At 53.8% G+C, this 25057-nt stretch overlaps 1 protein-coding gene across 2 annotated transcripts; it reads right to left on the bottom strand.

The window, feature by feature from the left end:
• Window positions 1-965: 965 nt before the first annotated feature.
• RAC2 (Rac family small GTPase 2) lies at window positions 966-22645 on the bottom strand. 2 transcript variants are annotated; one of them, XM_053585116.1, is made up of 7 exons: window positions 22449-22640; window positions 20259-20330; window positions 11952-12069; window positions 11131-11193; window positions 10514-10673; window positions 6594-6725; window positions 966-5685 (listed from the first exon to the last, which is right to left on the bottom strand). In XM_053585116.1, the coding sequence occupies exons 1-6, from the start codon at window positions 22481-22483 to the stop codon at window positions 6595-6597; spliced, it is 579 nt and encodes a 192-aa protein (XP_053441091.1). In that variant the 5' UTR covers window positions 22484-22640; the 3' UTR covers window positions 966-5685; window position 6594. The 2 variants fall into 2 exon arrangements, with proteins under 2 accessions (XP_053441091.1, XP_053441092.1); XM_053585117.1 differs by lacking the exon at window positions 966-5685 and having other exon boundaries at window positions 6665-6725; window positions 10507-10673; window positions 22449-22645.
• Between the last annotated feature and the right edge of the window lie 2412 nt (window positions 22646-25057).

Raw genomic sequence — 25057 nt, 5'->3', positions numbered from 1 at the left:
GAAGTCTTCTAGAGACATTTGGACCTGCCCCTCCCTCCCCAGAGCCTGTCCTGCCCTGCCTACCATATGCCATGAGGCCTGGATGGACTCAGAGGTCTCCAAAGCTTGGTATTTCTCTAGATTGGGCATGGAAGGTAGGAAGAAGAAGTCAGAGACCAAAGAAGCAGACCACAGGATTCCTGCCCCCAAAGCCATTGTTTTGGTCTCAGCGTCTGTGTAACCAACCACCCCAGAAAGTAGTGGCTTATGACAATAGCCACGTTATTACCGCGCATGATTCTGTCCGTGGGATGGGCTCAGTCGGGTGGCTCTTCTCTTCCACATGGCAGTGACTGGGGCTGCAGTGACCTGGGACTTAAAGTGGGCTGGCATGTCCCAGACAGCTCACATACGTGGCTGGCACCTTGATAGGGATGCCAGGAGGCTGGGCTCAGCCAGTTGCTAGTGTGGTTGGGTCTCTTTCCCTCTACTAAAGTCTATTCTCTAACCCCCTTACATGCTGGTATAAATAACAAATGTGCATCCAGCGTGGCTGAGGGGCCCAGCACACACTAGGGTCTTGGTGCTACACGGTGAACAAGACACACGGGTCCTTGTCTCCTGGAGCTTGCAGTCTAGAAGGGAAGTGCTTGTTAAACAAGTTGACTTATTTAATAAATGCTTAAATACAATGAATCCCCAACAATAAAAAAAAATGCTTAAATATAAACAATGAGGAACACTGTTCTTCAACAGAGGCAAGGAGAGAGGCAGAGGAGGTGACTGACATTGAATTTGGGGTGATTATGGGGGAAGGAACAGCTTGAGCAAGTATCTTGGACGTGAATAAGGGGCTTGGAACTCACTGGAAATACTGGGCAGCAGCCCTGAGGCTGGAGTTTTGCAAGGAGGGGCGCCCGGCACAATGAGGTGGGGTTTCATGCTCATTGTCCCAAGATGCTGTGGAAGTTGTTTTTGTTTGTTTGTTTAGCAGGCCCTGCCTGGGTTCGAACCTGCCACCCCCTAACCATTGAGCTACAGGCACCCAGTCACTGTGGAAGTTGTTAAACAAGGGAGTGATCTGATCTGATTTGTGTTTTATTGTGATCAGTCTGGCTTCCCTGTGGAGATAAAACCACAGCCCAGGGCAAGTGGAAACCAGGAGACCAGTCAGGAGGTATGAGAGTTCGGGTTGGTGCTCACCAAATATCCCTTCTCCCCCAACTCTGGGAGGAACTCCCTTCCCTGCCCCATGGCACTGGGTGGACTCCACCATCTGGAGTGTGAGCAGAGGTCTTAAATATGCTTGCGTAATACAGCATGATGTCTTATGCTCCTGTGATTGCCATGGGAAGAACACGCGCAGAGTAACACTGCTCTAAGGAGGACGAGAGGCGGATGGGACAGACCTGGACACACACCTGACTCACTGTCTAACCTTAGGTTTGATGAATGGTCTTTTTATTTATTTATTTCTTTATTTTGAGACAGAGTCTCACTCTGTTGCCCTGGGTTGAGTGCCATGGCATCATTACAGTTCACAGCAACCTCCAACTCTTGGGCTCAAGCAATCTTCTTGCCTCAGCTTCCTGAGTAGTGGAGGACCACTGGTACCCGCCACAATGCCTGGCTAATTTTAGAGACGAGGTCTCGCTCTTGCTCAGGCTGGTCTCAAACTCCTGAGCTCAGACAATCCACTTGCCTCAGCCTCTTAGAGTGTTGGGAGTACAGGCGTGAGCCCCTGCGCCCAGCCTGGCATGTGGTCTCAGGAACCATTTGCTGAATGATTAAATGATTGAATGAGCCAGGGGGTGTGTGAGCATTTTTGAAGGGAGGAGGATGCCCGGGCACCTGAGTGGTATGTTTACATTTGTAAACAAGGATGATCCCCGGGCTGCCTGGTGGAAAACAAGGCACAGGCAGAGATGGGGGGGCAGGAGGGCCAGCGAGGAGGCAGCAGCAGCGGGGACAACAGGATGGATTTAATAGGTATTGGGAAGTCAAATTGTCCAGCCTTGGTGACCAGTGAAAGCTGGGGTGACAGAACAAGAGGAGCCTGGAGGACTTTAGAGCCTCTTCTTTGGAGGAAGGAATGGGGAGCAGCCAGGCTGTGAGACAAAGCTGCAGTTGACACCGTCTTGTCTGACAGGTGCTCTCCTCGCCCACCAAGCTGGGATTTCATAGCAAGAAGGGGCCGAGTCTGATACAAACAGCCCTGGACACCCAGCCCAGGCCTGGCACTAGGCGGGCACTTGAGCGTGGCTGTTGTCACATGAGCGAGCACCACTGTGTTGTCGGTTCCTACCCACCACCAGCAGTTCTTCCTGTTTCAAAACAGATTCTTGCTGACTTCCCACAAGGTTTCTCTTTCCCATCTGAGAGGCAGAAACAAGAGACTTACCCACATCCAGTGACTGCTGGGTACATGATACAATGGGAATATCACTGGGCTAGGAGTTCTAAGGCCTCAGTTACAAATGCTGTCAGCTAACAGTAGTAGAAGGCCTGACCAATGGTGACATAAAGGGGTGATTTCATTTTCCTTTGTTCCCATAACAGGCAGCTGTTGGTTGCAATTCAGCTGCCAACTGATGCTGTCAGGGCCCAGGCTCTTTTTATCTTTCTCCTCATTCACTCTTAGCATGTTGGTTTATACCTTCATGCTGCGACTTCAACCTCACAAGATGGCTGCTGTGGCTCCAGACATCCCATCAGTATTGAAGCCAGGGAAGGACACAGGACAAAGGGCAGTATTGGTTAGGTCTGTCATTTTTTACAGAAGAAAACAAATACTTTCATAGAAGCCACCTCTTTGGCTGACTTTCTCTTATGTCTTGTTGGCCAAAACTGTGTGCCTTTGGAACCTCAGCTACAAACAGGCAGCTGTTGGTTGCAGTTCAGCTGCCAACTGATGCTGTCAGGGCCCAGGCTCTTGTTATCTTTCTCCTCATTCACTGGCAGGGAAAACAAGTACAGTACAACCTCTGTAAGTTGACCACCCAAAGGACTGTAACAATGTAGTCAACTGACAGAGGTGGTCAATGAAAGGGACAAGGCCTACTGTACTGATACACACATGTAGTGCATGTCCTGTCTGTGAAAGTTAGGTCAGCATAAAGAAGTGGTTGGTGTAGGGAGGTGGCCAGCTATGGAGGTTGTACTGAATCTTGTCAGGTACTGGGTACATTGCTGCCCTGAACAAAACTGGGGTTTTGGTAGCAAGGAGGATGCTAGTAGCCACAGAGAGTGGGAAAGTACAGTGTCTGCCTTCTCCACCTGAGCTCTAACTCCTCTAACTCTTGTGATCTCTTGTGCCGCTGTTTCCTCTTCTGCAAAATGGGGCAACTAGTACCTACCTTGGAAGGTGATTAGAAGGATAGAATGAGATAATATGTGCATCGGGAGACAATGCAATGACTGAAGGAATTTACTGACATTATTACTGGTATCAAAGCAAGGGCTGTCATTACTGGGCTAGGCTTAGGGGGTAGAACACACATGGAAGAGACCCCAGCACCTGTGGCCTGCAGGGAAGTTCAAGGAGAAGAGGGAGGAAAGGACTTGAGGAAAGGGGACAGGCCTGTGCAGAGGGCTCAGGGTAAAAGAAGCAAGAACAGGGGTTTGAGGAAATTAGAGTCAAGTCTGAGTGTAGGAAGGGAGAGGGAGGTAAAGGATGGCCAGGCCTCCAGGGCTGTGACTAAGGGTCTGGAATTTATCCCAAGGCCTTGTAAAGTTCAGGAACAGAAAGAGGTCTTCTCTGACTCTGGCTAACTGGAGGGGGCATCCCAGGGCTTTTAAACACTGAACTTACTGGATTGTGGGATCTGTCCACCTAAATCTATATTGTGCTGTGTGTATGGGTTATAATGTGGTTTTCAGGTTTCAAAGGAGAAGTAACATTAAAAATATAATGACCCTTTCTGAGCTAAAATTAGCAAAGCCAGCCAAGGGGTTTCCCCACTGCACCCAGTCCCTTTCAAGAGGGGCTACTCCCAGGAGGCAAGTGACCTGGAGGTTCCACGTCAGAACTCAGTGAGGACAGTCGGGTTGGTCAGGAGATCTGGGAAAGCGGAAAATGGAAACCCAAAACATTTCCTTGGCTGGGCACTGGGGGACTTCTGGACCATCAGGGATGGGCTCTTATATCTCTTAGCCTCTCTAGACTGCCAGCTGCCCCAGGGGCAGAAACGCTTGTACACTGCAGGATTCCCTAAACCTAGAACAGTGCCTGGCACTGCAGATGCAACTAATAAATATGTGTTGAATGAATGAAAAGTTTAGATGGAGAAGAGGAATCATCCTCAGGAGTGGGGAATCTGGCCCCTTCCCATGCCTTAGCAAACACCAAGAAGGACTGACTGTGCAGAGCACTGTTACACTTTATACGTGAACTTCTTAAATCCTTACAGCAACTCCATCTCCTAAAGCAACTTGTCTTCACTTAGTGCCTGGTAGACCTAGCATCGTTTCCTTACACTATTAGGTTGACACCTTCCTGTGACCTCCAATAGTGAAGGTTGTAGGTTTCTGGGTGTCCGATACCAAATTTCCAAATTCTAGCCAAGATGTCAGTCTCCGTTTGGGAACCAACCCTTCCTCCCTCTCACACACAGTTTCATGGGGGCTGTCTCTACCCTTTGCTCAAGCTCTGCATATGGTCTAGGACTGACCAATCAGGCCATGGCACGCCTCTGACTAATGTGATTGGTTGAACAGCCAGGTTTAAGCTAGTCCTATTGGAATAAACTTGAGTTAGAACTTCGCCTAGGACAGATGCTTATTCTTTTTGGCTGAACTTGAACTTGGAAGGCTGATGCCCTGAGAGTCATAATAGTCACCTGCCTGAGAATGAACCAGCCAGCAGAAGGTTAAGGCAGAGCTAAAGAGTACAGGAAAACCAACCCTGATGACATCATTTGAGCCCCCTTGATCAAGCTACACCTGAAGTCATGATTATTCCAACCTTGAATCAATAAATTTCATTTCTGTTTAAGCAGGTTGAATTATGTTTTCTATTTGCAATAGCAAAAGTCCTGACTGACAGGGCATGAAAGTTTTAAGATTTCCCCAGGTAAATGAAGCTCAGGATCCCACCGGCAGAACAGAAAGTCCTGAGAGATGACAGGGGTCAGCTGAACCCAGACTCTCAGTTGGCTGGGCAGGTATCTCAAAGATTTAGAGAACTTGATTTATTTCGTGTTGCCCTAAAAAAAGGAGAACTGAAGCCAGAGGAGAAAAGTTCTAAGACGTGCATTTTTGTTCAGTAGAACTTTCAGATAAGCAAGACCATCGATATTGGAGGAGACTGTCTCAGGAGGGAGTAAGATCCCTGTCTTGGAAAGCCATGTGGCCTGAAGTTTCCAGAGGGGAGTCAGACATCAGGTGGCACTGGGGTAAATGAGTAGATGCCTCCATGTGAGCCCCCTGTGCTGACCGCAGTGACACAGGGTGGCCTACTGAGCCCTGGGGTTCCAGCTGGCTGCCAGGAAGGCAGGAACATGAGAAGACTGGGATGCAGCGCCTACAAATTCATACCCTCCCGCCCCGGGGGCTCTCCCCTGCGGAGAAGACCATCAACCAAGCTCTGTAGCCATCTGCTAAGAAACGCCATAAGGAGGGGACAGCGTGACCAGCTGGGGCACCATCAGGCTTTGCTTGGGGCCCTGGAGGGTCAGAACCATCTGGGCGGGAGGGCTGGAGTGTAACCTGTCAGGGAGACAGTCATGGGTAAGAATTTGAAGATAAGCAGAACCCACAGCTCCGGGCTTTCCTGGCTCATGGTCTTAGCTGCGGGCCTTAGCTTCAGCTCTATCCCCCCACCAGACTGTCCTTCTCATCACACCAAGTCCTCTCTGTCCTTCTCATCCCACCCTCAGGAAACCTTGCAGGCTGCCTCCAACTCACACCCACCCTCCCTTCTGCCCCAGGAGTCTCATAGTGCAGTCTGTCCCATCTCTGCCCAGACGAGGTTGGAGGATTAAGTTCAGGAACTCATCCTAGAAAAAGTGTTCACATACCTCATTGCTGAATATCACCCTGGTCACCTTTGGAGTACGTCCCTTGGGAATTTATATGCTAATCCCAAGGTCTAGTCTACCCTTCAAAGCTCTTTTTCTAGGATGAATGCCTGAATTTTATTGTCCAACCTCATATGATGATAGCTCTATGGCCATTCCAGAAAAAGAGTTCCAAAATTGCCTTGAAAGGTGGCCCAGGCTCTGACGTCAGTGCCTAGCTTCCCAAGGGGAGTACTTCAAAGGTGACTGTAGTGATAGTCAACAGTGAGGGATGTAGCACTTTTTCTAGGATGAGTACATGAACTTAATCGTCTGACCTTGTATGTATGGGTGTTGGGTGTCCCTAGCTCATGTGGGCAGAATGGGGGCTCAGTGACTCCCCATCCCCTGGCTCAGGGGCTGGGCCTTTTCAGACTCCTTGGGCCTTCAGAGAGCAGGACCGCCTTAGGCAGATGACAAGAAGGCTGGGAAAACTGAAGCTATCTCAACACCCACCCCTCTCTGTCCTGGCCTAAACACCACTCTCAGTGAACTGCTTAATAGCTGGATACTCCCCTTCCAGCCCGAGCCTTCTGCACATGGGGGAGGGGCTCTTACCCTAAAGGATGCTGCAGGGGCGCTTCTGCGGCCGCGTGGGCTGCGGGCAGAGGACAGCCCGGATCGCCTCATCAAAGACAGTCTTCAGGCCCCTCTGGGTGAGGGCCGAGCACTCCAGGTATTTCACTGAGTCTGGGTGGAGGGCAGGCAGCAGGAGAGAGACCGGGTCAGGGGAGGGCTCTGGACAAATGACCCATACTGAGCCCACAACTGAGCTTCGGCCCATGGGGGCTGCTGTCCACGTTCGAGGACCAAGGGGACCACCTCAGAGCTGGGAGCTGGGAGCCATGTCGCTCTGAGCAGGGAGCTTCCTCACTGTGCCTCAGTTTCCTCATGTCTGAAGTAGCTTGAATTCAGTGGGAGAAGACCCACAGGGCACATCCATGACTTTCTTGGACACATAAGCCCTTAATTTCTGGAAGTAAGGCAGGAATTTTGATATTTTTCAGGGAAGAAAAGAGCTCAAGCTTCAATGACCAAATATCTGGGCACTTCTTGTTCTTTGTTTGTTTGTTTTTTTAAGAGACAGAGTCTCACTTTGTTGCCCTCTGTAGAGTGCTGTAGCATCACAGCTCACACCAACCTCCAGCTCTTAGGCTTAGGCGATTCTCTTGCCTTAGCCTCCCAAGTAGCTTTAACTACACTGTTTCCTCGAAAATAAGACTTTATCCGAAAATAAGACCTACTTACAGGAAAGATAAGACGTCCCCTGAAAATAAGACCTAGCGCATCTTTGGAAGCACACCTTAAAATAAGACACTGTCTTATTTTCGGGGAAACAGGGTACAGGCACCCGCCACAACGCCCGGCTATTTTTTGTTGCAGTTTGGCCTGGGCTGGGTTTGAACCTGCCACCCTCGGTATATGGGGCTGGCGCCCTAGTAAGTGAGCCACAGGCGCTGCCCATCTCTGGGCACTTCTTTGTTTTTTGGGTTTTTTTTTTGTAGAGACAGAGTCTCACCTTATCGCCCTCGGTAGAGTGCCGTGGCATCACACAGCTCACAGCAACCTCCAAATCCTTGGGCTTAGGCGATTCTCTTGACTCAGCCTCCCAAGTAGCTGGGACTACAGGCGCCCGCCACATCTGGGCACTTCTAAAAGGTAGCCTTGGACCTGACTACAAGGCTTCCGCCAGGGGAACCACTCAGGAGGCCTGAGGCCCTAATGGCTCCCTCTCCAGGACCTTCCAAATATCATCTGACCATTCCTTTACATCAGACCTATTTTACAGATGAAGAGACTGAGGGGTCTTGGAGGATATGTGACTTGTCCAAAGCCACACACAGGACATGTCCCACCCACTTGCAGCTGCTGAGGGCTCTCGATGAGGGGAATGGGCCTTGGAAAGCTCCTCCCTTTTCCCACAGGAGGAGAGGCCTTCTCCCTGGACCACTCAGGGCCGGAGCCCAGGGCACAGACAGCAAGAGCCCCAACCCACAGGGACAGTGTTCCATGACCTTCTGCTAGAGCCCGTGTGACTTCCCATGTCCACTACAACTCGAACAGTTTCCCTGAAGTGAGGAACCACAAAACCCTTCTGCCAAGAGGCCTACAAGCCTGGGGGCCGATTTCAGAGGCAAGAGGAAGGAGAAGGGAAGGGAAGGGGAACTTTGCACCCTCTGCTGAGGTCCACTCACTCTTCTGTGGATGGAAGGAAGAGGACAGAGGCTGGCTAGCACCTGCATCATGCCAGGCACTGAGCTCCTCAAAACACTGTGAAGAAAGGCCATGATCTTCCACTTCACAGATGAATAAACAGGCCCAGAGAGGGGAAGTCATGGGCCCAAAGGCACAGAGCTGGGAAGAGGAGAGTCCAGACTGCAGGAGGGGCAGTCCCAGCAGGGGGAAAGCCCACTGAGGCCTGGAGTTGGGGGGAAAGGAAGAGTGGGGCAGGAGACAGGGAGCCATTGGGAGAGCATGGGGACAGGTCTCAGGAAGGGGGCAGACAGCTCTGATCCTTGAGACTAAGGGCACCAGACTGTATGGGTTCAAATCCAGGCTCCGCCACATCCTGGCTATGTGGCCTTAAGCCAGTGGCTTCTCCTCCCTGACCCTCAGTTTCCCCTTCTGTCAAGTGCAGGTGAAGAGAGTCCCTTCCCAGTTGCTGTGAGAATGAAATGGGGGGTGTTTGGGCCTGGCACCCAGAAAGTGCTCGGTCATTATCAGCTGGGGGGAGTCCAGGTGGACGGCAGTGGCTGCTGTCTTCCTCACTAGAACTGCAGGTCCCCTTACATCTGAGCTGGGGCACCATCAACGTCACTACCCCGCCCCAGGGTCATCCAGGAGACACCAGCTAGAGACCACGGCAGGACCCTGAGTTACCCCCTGCAGAGCAGAAAGGATTGTTGGGATCACTCAGGCCAGCCTGTGCAGATGGGGAGACTGAGGCCCACAGGGGGAGCCCCAGTCTCAAGGCCACACAGCCCATCAGTGCAGGAGCCAGGGCAAGGATCCAGGCTTCTGGGGCCTCTGTCTTGGCCCAAAGCACACACTTTAAAAGGGAAGAGGTTGAAACAGCAAGGACCAGGCTGCAGAGCCACATCTTAGAACAAGTCCAGGGACAGGCTGCCCAGAAAGAAGAGAGGGCAGGGGTGCAATCTCTGAGCCAGGGACCCCAGCACAGGACCGGGGGCCCAGGGTTTAAGCATCTTCCTCCTGGGGAAGATGGCTGTGTCGCCGTCAGGGGCAGGAGGGAGGAGGTGTCTGCGGTTTCCCTTCCTGTGAAGAGATGTGAGTCCCCAGGGCCCTCCCAGTTCCGGCAGGAGGAAGGGTGGTGGGGCTGAGCGGGGAGGGGGTGGGGAGGCCTGACCTGGGCCTGCAGGAGCCTGTGGCGAGGCAGCGGGCAAGGGCATGGTTCACAGTGACCAAGTCCAGCAAGGGAGTCAGCTCCTAGGCAAGTGGCCCTATTCCTGGGCTACAGGCACGTTGGGGCCTGACCAGGGTCAGGGACAGAGCCAGCAGGCCCAGATGCCACAGAAGAGGCCAGAGGCATGGTCATCTCCTCTTGATGCAGGTAGCCTCAACTCACTACAAGGAGGCCCCCGCAGTGAGCCAGCAATTTCCTTCAAACCCGATTTGGCCTCCTACCAACTGTGTGACTTTCAGAAGTCATTTCGGTTCTCTGGTCCAGTGCTCTGAAGGCACAGAGGAGTTGCACTGAGAAGCCAGAGGGGTGAGGAAAGGGAGGGGAGAGGTAAAAGAAGAAGTGACACCCCTTAATTCTAAAGCAGAGGCGCCTCCTCCAGGAAGCCTTCCCAGAACACCCAAGCTTGACTTGGCTGCTCGTCCTCTGAGCACCACAGCACAGCTCACTCCATCCCTGCTTCTGTCTGTTCAGAACACACCCCTTATTCTCTTTTTTTTTTTTCTTTTTTTTGTAGAGACAGAGTCTCACTGTACCGCCCTCGGGTAGAGTGCCGTGGCGTCACACGGCTCACAGCAACCTCTAACTCTTGGGCTTACGCGATTCTCTTGCCTCGGCCTCCCCAGCAGCTGGGACTACAGGCGCCTGCCACAACGCCCGGCTATTTTTTTTGTTGCAGTTTGGCCGGGAATGGGTTTGAACCCGCCACCCTCGGCATATGGGGCCGGCGCCCTACTCACTGAGCCACAGGCGCCGCCCACACCCCTTATTCTCAATATCTAGGAATAGATACTACCACCAGCTGACTGGAGTGAGTGCTCTAGCAGCCTCATGTGTGTTAATTCACTTAATTCTCCCAACCACCTAGGAGATAGGAGTGATCATAAGGAAACAGGCACAGAGAGGCTAAGTGATTTGCCCGAGGTCACACAGCTAGTGCATGACACAGAGTTTGAGCCAGATAGTGTGTGGCCTGGAGCCTATGTTCACAACCACCATGAGGCTGAGTCAGGGCTACTCGGCATCCAGATCCCTTCTCTGAGCCCGAGCCCCCTACCAATCTCCTTGGCCAGTGCCAGGCCCTGTGGGTAGGTGATGGGTGCCAACTTCTTCTCCTTGAGCTTCTCGATGGTGTCCTTGTCATCCCGCAGGTCCAGCTTGGTGCCCACCAGGATGATGGGTGTGCTGGGGCAGTGATGCCGCACCTCAGGGAACCACTGGACAGATGGGGACACAGGGAGCAGAGGGGTTGTGCAGGGAGCAGAGGGAGTGTGAGGAGGTAGGGGAAGAGAGCCCAGGTTATGAGATCAGGGGCGGGTGTGAGCCCATGAGAAGAGACGCAAGGTGGTGCAGGAAGGAGAAAAGAGGCACGTGGTTATAAGAAAAGAAGAGGCACGATTCAGACAGAGATGACAAGCATGACATTAGGACAGGAGGTTGTGCAGGGAGGAAAAGGGACAAGATTATAGAAGCTGAGAGTTAACTATCCCAGCCCTCCCTGAGACCGCTCTAAGTCTCTCCCCAGGACCCCACCGGCCCTGGTTGGTATTGGAGACCCTCCCTCCCAGAGCTTCTGCTGTCCCAGGGACAAGCCTGAAGTGGCCAGCTCTTCCCTTCTTCCTCCCTCAGGGTCGCCTGCCCCTCTGCCCCCAAAGCCAACTTGATCCAGCTCACCTTAGCACGGACATTCTCATAGGAGGCTGGGCTGACAAGGGAGAAGCAGATGAGGAAGACATCCTGGGGACAGAGCAGGCAAGGGTTGCCCATGAGTGGGGTTCAGAGGTGTCCCCCTTGGCAGCCACTGAGGGGTGGAGCAGTCCAGAGGACATCCAGGCTTAGGATTTGAGCAGAGCAGGGATGCCAGGCTGCTGCCTGCTACCTAACATACACTCCAGGCCAGGGCCCCTTCTGAGTGGCTGTGCTCACGCCTCTCTCTGCAATCAGTGTTGCTGCTGGCCCCATTGTACAGACGGGGAAGGTGAGGCTTATGCTGCTAAGGGGAGGATCTGGAATTCCAGAGTCCATACTTCCAACCAAGCACTATCCTACCATCTTATGACAGGCCCCAGCCAACTCCTTGCCCACCCTGGAAGGAGAGCGAAGGACCCTGGGGCCTGGCAGTCACAGAGCCACCAGCAGGTACCCTGACTCCTCTCCCCTCTTCCAGCACTCCCAGGGCTCATCCTCCCTGGCTGCCTGGCTGCCTATTAGGGCCCTGTGCTGGGTCCACCTGTCCCACTGCAGAAAGCCACCTTCCGAGAAGGCTGGGAAGCACGGCATGAGCGTGCAGAGCCAGCCCTGTGTGGATGGTGCCCAGCCAGGGGTGGGGGGTGGGGAGGCCCTACTCTGCCTGGAGACGGGCTAGGCAGACCCTACCACCTGAGCCTCAGGGGAGAGTCAAGGTCCCCCAGGCTGAGCTGGCTGGAAGGGCACCCAAGCTGAGGGAACAGAAAGCCTAAAGGCCAGGACCACAAAGAGAGGGTGGGGCAGCGCACCGTCTGGGGGTAGGAGAGCGGCCGGAGGCGGTCATAGTCCTCCTGCCCTGCAGTGTCCCACAGCCCCAGGTTCACAGGTTTGCTGTCCACCATCACGTTGGCCGAATAGTTGTCAAACCTGTGGGGAACACGCAAGACAGAAGCAAGGTCAGTCCCAAACCCCAGAGCCCAGAGATTCCCATCCAGCTCTATGTTATTCCATTCAGAGGCTGAGACCCAGAGAGGGTCTCTGACTGGCCCAAAGCCACACAGCACTATGAGGCTGGATTTCCTTTATTTTTTTTTTATTACTGCTTCATTATTTTTAAATTTTTTAATGTAAGTAAACAAAAAGAGGAAAATACTATCTTGGTCATTTTTCTACCTTCAACTATCCTTGAGACTATGTAACTTTTCCTCCAATTCACTACTCACCTCCTGTGCTGGATACCTAGGTTGTCTCCTATATTTGTTGGGTGAATGTTCATCCCCACCTTAGGTTGCCCGCCCCCCCAACCAAAGCAAACCCTAAGACAAGGAGATGGTACAAATGGTTTAGGGAGGTAACCCCAAGAAGCTGCAGAGGGGAGTGGGGAGGAGTCAGGAAGGGACCGGGAGATGGGGTGGACTGCACTCAGAGTGTCCCCAGGCGGGCATAAAGGTGTCTTCCACCCTCCCTGGGCAGAGGGCTGCTCCTGGGGCTTTTCAGCCTACCCTGGAGTGCACACCAAAAGCCATCAGTCACCAGCCTGGGAAGGGCCACTGGAAAGACATGTGGAGGGGTGGGGTGAGCTATTGGTATCAACTGCTAATTTCTGTTAACTGTTAACCTCCCAGTGCCTGCAGGACAACAAAATGAGCTTCCAGATTTGTTCTTTGGACATCTATTGTGCACCAGGCACAGGGCCAGTGCTGGGCGTGCCAGTCAGGCTAGAGGCCAGACACTGCAGAGAGGGCCTGACAAACATCAGAGAAAGGGCAGTCCAGAGCCCAAGCCCAGGGCTCCAAGCTTGGAGCAGTGGAGGCTTCACAAGCAAGTTCTCACTACACACATCCCTCATGCTGTGGAAGAGAATTCTGGGATCAGAGAGGTACAGTGACTTGCCCAAGGCCACACAGCCAGGGAGTGACCAAACAGGAGAGAAACCATCTCTGTCTGACTCTGTGGGACCAGTGCTCACTGCCCTGTGCCACAGCTCTGCCTCCAAGGCTGCTCTGATGGCCTAATTCTCTCTGAGGTCACCCGCGCAGGCCCTGCTCCTCATCTCCTGACCTGGCCCTCTGAGACCTCAGGCTCCTCTGGCTTCTCCTCCTATTTTTCCCAAGCCAGGCCATTTCCCTGAGCAAGGCTCGCATGGCCTGCCCCCCTGCGCTTGTCCAGACTGGGCCCCCTACCTGGCACACCTTCCCTCCCACCTCAGCTGTCCAGATAGTCTCGCCCATCCAGACATTGCCGTCCTGCACGGCCTCCAGGCTGCCTGCCCTCCAAGCCCTTGCTCCTATCTGTGCCTCACTCTGAAGTGCCCTCCCATCCCCTTGTCACTCCTGCCTTCTAATCCTGCTTCAAACCCTGCCCAGGCAATTCCTCGTTGGTGGGGAGATGGCCCTGTCCCCAACCTGGAAAGAGCTCACTGTGCCCTCTCTTGGGCATGCTTTGCCTTGATGCTGAGTCGGCATTCAGCATGCCTCTGTCCCCTCCAGAGGCTGTGGGCTCCGTCAGAGCCGGGCCGATGCCTGCTTCATCCCCACGGCCTCAGGCCTGGCACCCAGGGAATGCAGGAACCAGGGACAGAATGAAACTGAACTGAGACCCTTCCAGGTCTCCTCTTGGATGAAGCCCTCACAGAACACTACTCACTGGCGGGCTGCAGAAGCCCCAAGGCTTCAGAGTAACTCTGAGGACCCCTCTTCTGAGAAGGATTCCCCCACTCCCCCCAAACATGCGTGGCCTGATGTGTTTAATGCACTGTGCTTGTTCAGCCCTGGGGAGTGCTCTTGGTCACCTCTCAGTTCCCCAAACATCCGTCTCCCTCCTGTCTGGAAAGACCCTGCCAACAGCTGGGTCCTGACTCCCACTCTCCTTCCTCCCTCCTTCCCTCCTCCTCCTCCTCACTGCCAGGCCACCTCTTACTCACTCTTACTCACCCCTCCGGCCCCAGCTCAATGCCACCCCCTCTAGGAGGCCTGTCCTCCCCCCAGGCAGGTCAGAGCCACCACCGCACCCCCAGCCATCCCTCTCTGGGGAACTCAGCCTCCGGTGGCAGGCACTAGGCCTGCCTGCTCCTTCCTGCACCCTGGGCCAGCACAGGGGGTGGTACAAGTCAGGTGCTGCAGTGTCCCTACTCTGGGGAGCACCACGCCCCTGTGGGATTTCAGGAAAAAGGTGCTATCCAGGGAGACACGAGTGGGCATGAAGGGAAAAGAAGAACTTGCATTGGTTTTGCCTTTGACCAGGAAACACATCTCTGGGACAAGCTCAGAATGCTGGGACACTCTCTCCACTAACAGCCAGCCAAGGATGAGATTCCAGTGCCAAGAAGTTTCCCAGTATTCCTTAGCCAAAGGCATCTGTCTTTTCTGGGTCCCACACAGGACCCTCAGGGACCATGGCAATGTGGAAAGAGCTGGGACCTTGAACAGCACCAACACCTACCCTGCGGCCAGAGGCCTTTGTACATTAGTTCTTTTTTTTTGAGACAGAGTCTCACTCTGTTGCCCATGCTAGAGTGCCATGACATCGATCTAGTTCATAGTAACCTCAAACTCCTGGGTTCAAGCAATCCTCCTGCCTCAGCCTCCCGAGTAGCTGGGACTACAGGCGCCCACAACCATGCCCAGGTAATTTTTCTATAATAGAAATGGGGTTTCACTTTGCTCAGGTTGGTCTTGAACTCCTGAGCTCAAGTGATCCTCCCACCTCAGACTCCCAGAGTGCTGGGTGAGCCGCTGAGCCCAGCTTATACATTAGGTCTGCAGTCCCATGTGACCCAAGACAGAAGGACCTTAAGTTGCTCCCTTTAGGTAGATGAGGAAACTGAGGCCCTGAGAGGCCAATACCTTTTCCAAGGCTCATAAGCACTAGAGCTGGGATTCCAGACCTTCTCCTTCTGTGACACCTTTAGTGTGAACAAATGAACCTCTGGAGTGTAGGTCCCCCCCCAGGGGACAGCTACCCAGAGTAGGAAGGGAACGAAGAATTCCTTGTGAAGCCATGTCATTCTGGCTGTGTGACACTGAGTGAGTGACTTAGCTTCTCTGAGCCTCAACCTCTTCACTGTGAGGGAAAACAAAAACAAAAACAAAAAACTAAAAAACTACATAGAAAAAAATGGCTCCTAAAGAGGTCAGAAGAAGGCTCCAGAGACAGAGGATGTTCAGCCACCCCATTGGGAGATGCTGAGAAGCTGAGCAATCACAGAGGTCCCCTCCCCAGAGGACCAGCTGCCAGAGCCTGAGGGACAGCTGCAGGGATGTGTCAATGAGGTAAAGCCCCAGGTTCCCCCTTACTTAAGAGGCCCATAGGCAACCAGAACCTCAACACACCATCACGGCCAGGCATCACTCCATTTTCCAGATGAAGAAACTGAGACTCACAGACGAGAAGGGACTTGCCCAAGATCTCTTATATACCCACTTCAGAAAAGCCCAGAGATAACATCTCTGCTATGTCACAGATGGAGACAGAGGTGGAGACAGCAGAGTGTTCCCACACATGGCCTGAAGGGCTCTGTCTGAGGCCTGGCCTCTTGCTGCAGGCCCAGCCCTGCCCCTAGAATGGGGTGAAGGGGGGGAATGGGTCAGGGGACAGGAGTTCACCACCCAGATGTCACTTGACCACCACCAGAACCCACTCCAAGGAGAAAGGATGGTGCATTCAAGGAACGTGCCGACCTCAGGGCACAGTGACTGGGGCCTAGGGGATGAGGAAGGATGGAGCTGATCAGGCAGGTGTGGACACAGTAAGGGTTTGGGGCTGTCCTCAGGGCAACAGGGAGCCACAAAGGGGCTTAACCAGACATGTCTTCACGTAGAAAGGGCCCTCATGGCTGCTGGGTGGAGTCTCCTAGAGAGGTCAGCTGGGGAAGCTGGGAGACTAGTGGGGAGGCCCTGACAGTCCCAGGAGAATGAGGAGGGGGAAGGGAATAGAATATGGAAGGGGGCGGGTGGCTGAGGGAAGGCAGAGGCTTGAGCCAGCTGGGCACAGGGAGGAACTAATACACCTGGTGGCAGGTGCGTGGCACCTGAGGCAGGTGAGAGGCCAGGCCAGGCAGGCAAACTTGGCGGGACCCTGACACACCCAGCTGTCTAGTGAACCCCCAGGCTTGGCTCAGCAGCGTACTTAAGAGACAATAACAAAAGAAGGTGAAAATGAAGTTCCAGCCAAGTCAGCCTAAATTATAACTAGCGTGCATTCTTCCCTACGCAGCCGAGCCCTCGGCTCCTCTCTGGGAAGCCAGAGCATGCTCTGCCTGCCTGCCAGGGTGTCCAGTCAGACTGAGACCAGCCACGTGCTCAGCTGTGTTCTAGAAATTGGCGCCACAGCAGTGCGCAAGACAGACAAGAGCCCTGTCCAAAGGGAGCTTCCATCCCAGCAGGGGAGCAGCAGGATGAAGTTGGATAGTGAGGGGTGTGAGTGTCCGCAGAGTGGTGGCCCGGAGAAGCCTGGAGAAGCTGCTTTAGATGGAGGGTCATGGGTGGCCACTGCAGGCCAGGAAACTGAACAACAGGGTGGGGGGTATCAGAGCAGGGTGACACATCTGGGGTCACTGAGGCAGCCTGCGTAGCTGGAGTGGGTAAGGGGATGCATGGTTTATGAGGCTGGGGAGGAGCGTGCTGTCTTCCTGGACTCCAGGCTGGGTTTTAAGTGCAAAAGTCACCACGGAAGGGATTTAGACCTGGACGTGGCTCTCTCTAATGTTCACTTTACAAGTTCACCTGGACCTCCATGCTTTCAAGGAGGTGAGGTGTAAGGCTCCCTGCGTCCCAGGCACCTGAGGCCAGGGTCTTCCTGCCATGCCTTTGTGTTCCCAACACCCAGCTTGGGACCATCCACAGAGCAAGCTTCATTCTACTCATCTGGGCAATGGGTTGAGTTGAGACAAAGGGATGCCTCCAGGCCTTCCCATCTCCAATACTGGGCTTAGGATGTAACTCACAAGGCTATATATGCTACGAGGTAGGGTGAATCTCTCTGGTCACGGCTCTGGGCCTCAGTGTCCCCATCTAAATACACCACAGGATATGCAGAATGAAGGAGGGGATGACGAGAGTCTATCAGGGACAGCCTGCTCAGGAAGGTGTCTGCTCTGAGACCACAGGGTCACTCCACCTGCTGGCAGCAGACCAGCTCTCAGCCCCATCTGTTCCGGTGTCTGCAGCACTTGCCCCCCTCCCCAGCAAGACTCCACTCCCAGCCCCAGATGTTCCCCCAGCTTTATCTCAGGTGAGATCTCAGGCTGCCTGTTTTTCCCAATTCATCCCCTCTCCTTCCTCCCCCTCCAATGTCAAGGGCCCAATGTGAGTTATTTCACCTTTCCTGAGGCACTGAGCCCCCGATCCCCTGGGGGGTTGTCCAGGGCTGAGTAACTTTGTGGCAGAAGCATAGGAGGGTGGGATGCAGGGCCCAGTGCAAAATGGAAACACAGGATCCCTTGTTCAAAAATAAAGAATTTCAAGATGGCGACAACAGAGCATTAACCAAAGTGCAAGGCATCTGAGCACCGGATCCTATGCAACTACACAGCAGGCACACCACACAGCCACCCTACTGGGGTACTCTGATTCAACTCTCGAGAGAGTCCTAGGAAGACAGACCACGTCTGGTCCACTCCCCCAGCTTCTTCAAGGTTATTCAGGACAACCAAGTCCACTCAGGGCCACCAGGAACTAGAGGCCTCCAAGTTGCTGAGAGCAACTGGCCCTAGCCTGGCCTCAGCAGTCTGAGATGTCCATTTTCCTGCACAGGCGAGGCCCCCAGGTGAGGATCATGGGATCTCCCAGCCCCCTCCTCTTACCCAAAAAGGAAACTGAGTCTCAGAGAGGGAAAGTGATCAGCATAAGGTCCTTCAGCAAATGGGCCTCCAATCTAGTCAGGACGGGGTGGGGTCTTGAGCTTGCATCCAGCTACTCAGAGACACAGGCAGTGACAACACACTCTGGACCACAGCAGCCTTGAGCAGGAGCCATCGTACTCAGCTCTGTACCTTGCCTGCCTGCTCCAGCCTAGAGCCATCCCACTCTTGGCACTTGGAGGGGCCTGATGAACATCTGATGACTGATGGAGAACGGGACAGAAACCTCATTCTCATTTTTCACATGAGGGCAGCTGCAGAGAAGGGTGCTCACTAGCTCCAGGGCCGAGCTGAGGCCAAATTCAGGGTTCCAGGCTCCCTGCCCAGGTTTCTCTGCCCTCTCTTGGCTGCCTGCCTTCCTCCTACCTGGGCCAGGATGTCTGAGGCAGCTGAGCCCAGAAAAGATGTGAGCAGGAGGACCCCAGTGCTACCAAGCACTGCCGTGGTGGGCCAGGAGGCACAGGGCTGCTGCGCTGGGAGCAGAGTCTGGGGCTGGGACTAGGGTAATGGGCTGAGGTCATGGGGTGGGTCAGAGGCATCTTGGTCCTGGGTACTGTTCTCCCTTCCACCTCTCCCTGTGTCTGGCAGGAGAGCCTGATCCTCGCTCCTGAAATGGAGCCCCATTAATATAAAAAAAGAAGGCTACAGTGAGGCTCTGCAGCCAGGCAAGCCCTAGTGACCAAGCAGAATAAGCCTCTTAGCTGTTGTGAGCCTCAGCTTCCCATGGGTATCCTGTTATCATAATACCCATCTCCTTGAGGATCAAATGCAATCTCCTGTGTGTGACATCTTGTCCGGGGCCCAGCACATAGCAGGCCCTCAAGAGATGGCAGCTAGGATTAATCCTCCCAGTGTTTCTCCATGACGTTCAAGTCAGGCCAACTCAAAACATACATACTGTGTGTAAGACAAAGTGCACGTCACCGCGTGTGTAAGGAACTGTGCTAAGACAATGGGGAAGCCCAAAAAGAACTAGAAAGTTTTATGGTAAGGGAGTATGAGACACCCCTTTGGGCTAGTTCAGAAAGGCTTCCTGGAGGAGGAGGCCCTGGAGCTGAGTCTGCAGGCTTTAAACAAGTGGATAAGGGAAGGAAAAGCACTATCAGGAGAGGGAATGGCTTCAGCAAAGGCCTTGAGGTAGAAATGTTCAGGGAGGCTGGGCACAGTGGCTCACACCTGAAATCCCAGCACTTTGGGAGGCTGAAGCAGGAGGATCACATGAGGCCAATCTGGGCAATAAGAAGACCCCTAAAATACTCTAAAATACTTAAAAATCAGCTGGGAATGGTAGCAGGTGCCTGTAGTCCCAGCTTCCCGGGAGGCTGAGGCAGGAGGATCACTTGAGCCCAGGAGGGTGAGGCTTCAGCAATCTCTGATCGTACCACTTCTGCCCTCCAGCCTGGGTGACAGAGTTGAAAGAGGAGAGGAGAGAAGAGGAGAGGGGAGGGGAGAGCAGGGAAGGAAGGAAGCTTGGGAGAGAGGAAGGGAGGGAGGGAGGAAGGAAGGAGAAAAGACATGCCCAGGTAATGTGCAGGCAAACTGCAGGGGCAGGAAGCAGACAGCCTAAAAACCAAAGCAGCGGGTGAGATGATGGAGCCGGGGGGAAGGTTGAGGAAAGACCGTGCAGGCCGGCCCTAGTGGGCCCTGCTAGGGAATTGGGGTGACGGGGGCATCGAGGTCTGGCTAGGGAGGGACTGGTGCCTCCCCAGTCATACTTCTCTCCTGTGTCTGCAGCTGACACATTCCTCCCACCATGCCAGGTGACAGCCCAGCCTCCAGGCCCCACAACAGAGGGTAGGGCCTCAGATGAGCCTGCAGATGGCGATTCTCTGTAGCCCGGCACACCCGTCCCCTGGTGTCTATGCTCCTTGGAGTCAGGCCCTCTAGATCACCTCCTCATCCAGCTGTCCTTCCCCTCCACTTGTCCAGTGGTGTCTCCTACCCCTGCCCTGCCCAAGCCCTCGTCTTCACCTCCCTTTTCTTGGAGGCACCACTTAAGGACCACTGCCAACCATCCACCCCTTCCACATCACCTACCCCCAAGATGTTCTGAGAGCCCGCAGCACTTCTCCCCCTCACCACCCCCTGGATCATCAGGCAGCACCACCAGGCTGAAGATGGTGGCTCTGACCCCAAGTGACCCCAAGTGACCCCAAGTGCCCACACCAGCTTGGAACGTGGGAAGTGCCTGGAATGGGGCTTAACTTGGCACAGTCCCTCCCCTCCTCCAAGCACACGCCCTCACCCACGAACTCACACAGTGGGGATGTACTCTCCCGGGAAGGCGTTGGTGGTGTAGCTGATGAGAAGGCAGGTCTTGCCCACGGCTCTGAAAGACAGAACGCGCAAGAGGTCATGGGTCTGTGTGGGGTCTGGGAGGTTGCTGAGAGCCCACCTCCCAGTGGGAAGACTCAGCATCTGCCCAAGCTCAGACCACTGGGCCTCCCCATGTCTGTGTTCTCAAACTTGAGAGCCTTCAGGGTCTGACCCGAGATTCTGATCCATGGCTGTGGGCAGAACTGGGAATCTGCATTTTTAACAAGCTTGCCCAGGTGACATAGGACAGAGGGGTCTGCATTTAGACGATGCTGTGGGGCCCCTAGTGCCAAGCTGGGCTCTGCCATCATATTCCTGGCTTCAAATCCCAGCTCTACCACCTACCAGGAGCACAACCTTGGGGCCAGTCACTTCACCTCCCCTTGCCTCAGTTTCTCCATCTAGAAAATAGGGATGCATCCTTCCTTGTAGGAGTGGGCTGGGAAATAAATCAGACAATGCCTGTCAAAGCCCTGAGCTCAGTGCATGGGTGTGTCACAGCTGCTAGTGACAGTGAGGGAAGGTCTGCCCCTGCTCTCCCCCTACCTAATCACAGAGCAGAGCAGCTCAGCTCAGGCCTGGGTTCAAACCCTGTGAGGTTATTTCTCTGAGCTTCGTTTTTCCCGTCTGTAAAATGGACCTAATCTCAGTTAGGGTTGGTGGGAGGATAAAATGGAAGGGTGGGGCTAAGCCCAGTACCAGACACATGGGAAGTAACAAGTACGTGGTGATCGTCATTATTTGTGCTGTTCTGTCTTCGGCCTGCCAGGCTGGGCAGGGGCACAGGTGGCTCGCCGGAAAGCCCAGTGACCAGAAGGCGGCTCTGGGCCCCCTCCCCCCTACTTGGTTTTGTCACTTCCTGCTCCGAGGGGCCGGCTCACTCTCCCTCTCCCCCATGCCCTCCCCAGGGCCTGCCATCAAGCTAACTTTGAAAGGCTAGAACATTACCCTTACTTCCGTCCTCCCTCCACTATCAGATACAAAGCAGAAGAGAGCAAGTGGTGGGCGGCCGCGCAGCAGAGTCAGCTGAGGGCTGCTCGATAAAGTGCCTGCCTGTCCGAGAGGGATTCAGAGCCAGAGGCGGGGCCACTGGGACCCAGGCCAGGAGAGAGATCTGAGCCTCTCAAAGCCTCAGGCTGCCCCTCTGTAGAATGGGAGAGCTGGATGAGAAGCCCATCTGGCTAGAACATGTGGGGATGGAATTTCAGAAAACCCCAGGGTGGGCCTGTGGGCAGGACCCTACATTCTTCCTGGTAGGCACCAGATTGACAGATTGGACCTGCCTTTTCACAGATGAAGAAACGGAGGCACAAGCGGGACAGGACAGCCTGAGGTCCCAGAGCTCTGACAACTGGGGAGGGGCCTCAGCCCAGCCTGGAGCAGGCAGTCACCCTCCCACCTGGTTGCCCTCCTCCCTCCCTAGTTCTGCCTCTCAGCGGCTCCCTCCCCCTCTGCTCCCTGCACATCCCTGCATATGGTCCCCAAGACAGCACTGAGGGGAAGGAAAAGGCAGGAAAGGCAGGAAAGGCAGGAAAGGGCGGCTAGGTGACATTCATTGAGCACACACTACAAGCAAGATAGACACTAAGCATATCTCAAGTGACCCCACAGCAACAACAGCAGAATAGGCCTCTTCTCAGACGGCAAAGCTAAGGCTCAGAGAGGTGCTGTGACTTGCCCAAGGCCACACAGCAGCACCAAGTCCCTAGAACCCAGGTCAGTCTGGGGAAAGGCCCAGTTTTTGATTTCCCACTCTGCACCTGCGTCCACAGTGTGAAAGACCGAGGCTCATCTCCTTGGGAGATCTGCCACCATCTTTTGGGGTATAGGCAAGGGACCCTAGGCATCACACTCACATTCCTGCAACCCTCCACCCAGGTGGCTCCTGGGATGGGATGGGCTAAAGAGAGTAAATTGTCCCCAGCCCCCTCCCCCACCTCCACCCAGGGTGCTCTCCCTCTGGGCCCTGGGAGAAGGAAGCCAGGTCTCCCAGCTGCCTCTCAGGGATACCTATATCCACAGGGCAGGGGGTTCCTCCATCTGCAGGGCAGAGAGCTTCCCAGGGCTGCCAGGGTGGGACGGTCTCAGACCATCCAGTAGGGGCTGTGCGGAAGTCCAGCCAGGTACCTACCCATCTCCCACCACCACACATTTGATGGCTTGCATCGTGTCTGGAGCCTGGACGGTGGCAGCGGTGACAGCTCAGGGCCAGGAGCGTGTCTGCAGGCACCAGGGGTGTGGAGAGGCGGGAGAGGCGGGAGAGGCCCGGCTGAGGAGCAGCAGCAGTGGGGCAGGAGGCAGGAGGAAGCGGAAGGGGAACTTGCCCAAGCTGCTGCCCCCACAGTCGGTCGTTTACAAAGGGCGGGGCAAGCGGCCTGCAGAGCAGCTGGGGGTGGGGGGCTCGGGTGCTGGGCTGGGCCCTACCATCCCCTCGGGCACCCGCAGGGGTGGGGGGCCCTCCAGAAGGACACCTGGGCCCTCTCACTTCCTGCCTGTGGGGCAAGCCCAGAGATTGTTCTCCAAGAACTTGAGCATTTCAAGAATTCTGTTCTTCTTGATTCTAAGCATAGCGTTTAATGAGCACCTACTGTGTGTCAGGCACAGTGCCAGTGCTGGTGATTTCAGGATGCAAAAGACACAGTCTGTCCCTGGAATTTATATTCTTTGGAGAGGGGAAAGTGTGGCCTCATGAGGCAGGAAGTGATGGGGCCACAGGGGCCCTACAGAGAGAGAACCTCAGAGTCACCCAGAGAGAGCTAGGGCCTGCAAGGTGCCATTCAAGCTGGTCCTCGAAACTTGGTGTCCAAGAGAAGGCACTCAAGGTAAGGGGATTGCATGAGGGGAGACAGGGAGGCTACCCCAGGTAAGGCCTGAGTGGGGGGGTGGGATGATGAGGCAGGAAGGAGAGGTAGGGTCAGCTGAAGGAGAAGGGCAGATTGAAGGGAAGTGGGGATGGTGCCCACATGAGCCACGCCTATCTGGGCAGTGCTGGGAGACCAGGCTCCCTGCAACTAGGAGCGTGACCCATTTCACCGATATAGAAACTGAGGATCCGAGAAGTCAGTTGACTCACCGAGACCACCCAGCCTGAAATCAACCCCAGGGGCAGGTGACTCCACGCTCTTCCAGCACCCAAGCTGCTGTCTGGGGGACAGAGCTTCAGTTCTGCAGTTCCTGGGGAGAGTGGCATGCTCCCCTTAGCCACAGGGCTCCCTGAGTAGACTCAGGAAAACTTCACATCTCCTGGGCTGGCTCCAAGGTCACCATCCATCACTATCACTCCTCAGCCCCAGCATCTTTCCAACTGTAGGGAGAAGGGGCAGGGGACGGGCAGAGCCACTGGTCACTCACACCAGATTTGTCATTCAGAACAAGCCAGGAAACCCACAGGAGGGCACAGGAGGCTGAGGGCTGCCAGCCACAGAGCTCTCAGTGTTCTCACCAGGCACCTGGAGGCTGAACTTCCCAGAGAGTTCACAAGAACTACTGGGTTCACAAAAATGCAACTTTATCAAGAGCCTGCTCTGACAAGGGCAAGTCAACTAGTAAAGCTACTAACAATGTTTTTCTCCTGTGCTTTGCAGAGGCTGAGCTGAGATAGCAGGAAGCCCTTCGTGGCCCCTACCCAAGTCAGGAAGGCCAGGAGGCCATGACCTCCCCGAGGATCCCACCCTCACAAGCCACCTAAGGACTTTATTCTGGATACTCCTCTACATGCTAATTCTTTTCCTATCTGACACCAGCCCCAGGGGCATCTTCTGTCTTAATCTAAAAAAAAGAAAAAATGCAGCGGGTGTCCTGGACTGGATCCTGGAATAGAAAAAGAGCATCCATGGAGTTACAGACAGGAAGATGTTGTGTCACACAGCAGGAAGACTGTAGCAAGTGACAACATGGTGTATGTCTCAAGATAGCTAGAAGAGAAGATTTTCAGAGTTGTCACCACAAAAGAAATGATAAATGTTTCAAGCGACAGATGCAGTGATTACCCCAATTTGATCATTATATCGTATACACATGCGCTGAGACGTAGCACTGGGTTCCATGAATATGGACAATTATGGTGTCAGTTACAAATAGAGAAATTAAATAATTTTTTTAACAAAAAATTCATCCCTTGAAGGGAGAAAGCAAATGTTTCACGTATATATGCAACTTCTTAAGTTAGCTTTAGAAAAGAACATTAGTGGGCGGTGCCTGTGGCTCAGTGAGTAGGGTGCTGGCCTCATATACCAAGGGTGGTGGGTTCAAACCCAGCCCTGGCCAAACTGCAGCAACACCAACAAAAAAAATAGCCGGGCGTTGTGGCATGTGCCTATAGTCCCAGCTACTCAAGAGGCTGAGGCAAGAGAATTGCCTAAGCCCAAGAGCTGGAGGTTGCTGTGAGCTGTGACACCATGGCACTCTACCTGAGGGCCATAAAGTGAGACTCCATCTGTAAAAAAAAATAAAATAAAATAGAAAGAAAGAAAAGATTATTAGTGGGAAAAGTAGAAAGATCCAGGTCAAATCTGAATTGTACCATTAATTAATTGTACCAAATTAATTTCTTAGTTTTCACAAATGTACTGTGGTTATGTAAATGATATTAACAAGGGAAAGCTGAGGGAAAGATGCATGTGGACTCTCTTACTAGCTTTGCAACTTTTCTGTCAATCTAAAATTATTCCAGAATAAAGATCAACAAACTGTGGTAGATATATACCATGGAATACTATTCAGCCATTAAAAAAAAATGAA

The sequence above is a fragment of the Nycticebus coucang genome, chromosome 3, assembly GCF_027406575.1.
Source record: "Nycticebus coucang isolate mNycCou1 chromosome 3, mNycCou1.pri, whole genome shotgun sequence".
NCBI classification, from domain to species: Eukaryota; Metazoa; Chordata; class Mammalia; order Primates; family Lorisidae; genus Nycticebus; species Nycticebus coucang.
Note: the sequence above shows the minus strand (reverse complement) of the source record. Positions and strands in the feature narration are given on the sequence as shown.

Excerpts from the sequence above, each read along its gene's own strand:
- RAC2 (XM_053585116.1), bottom strand. The coding sequence starts at position 22,483 with ATGCAAGCCATCAAATGTGTGGTGGTGGGAGATGG. Across the intron at positions 10,674-11,130 it reads ATGAGAATGTCCGTGCTAAG|TGGTTCCCTGAGGTGCGGCA; the intron begins GTGAGCTGGATC and ends CCATCTGTCCAG. Across the intron at positions 6,726-10,513 it reads GGCACTGGCCAAGGAGATTG|ACTCAGTGAAATACCTGGAG; the intron begins GTAGGGGGCTCG and ends CCCTCCACCCAG.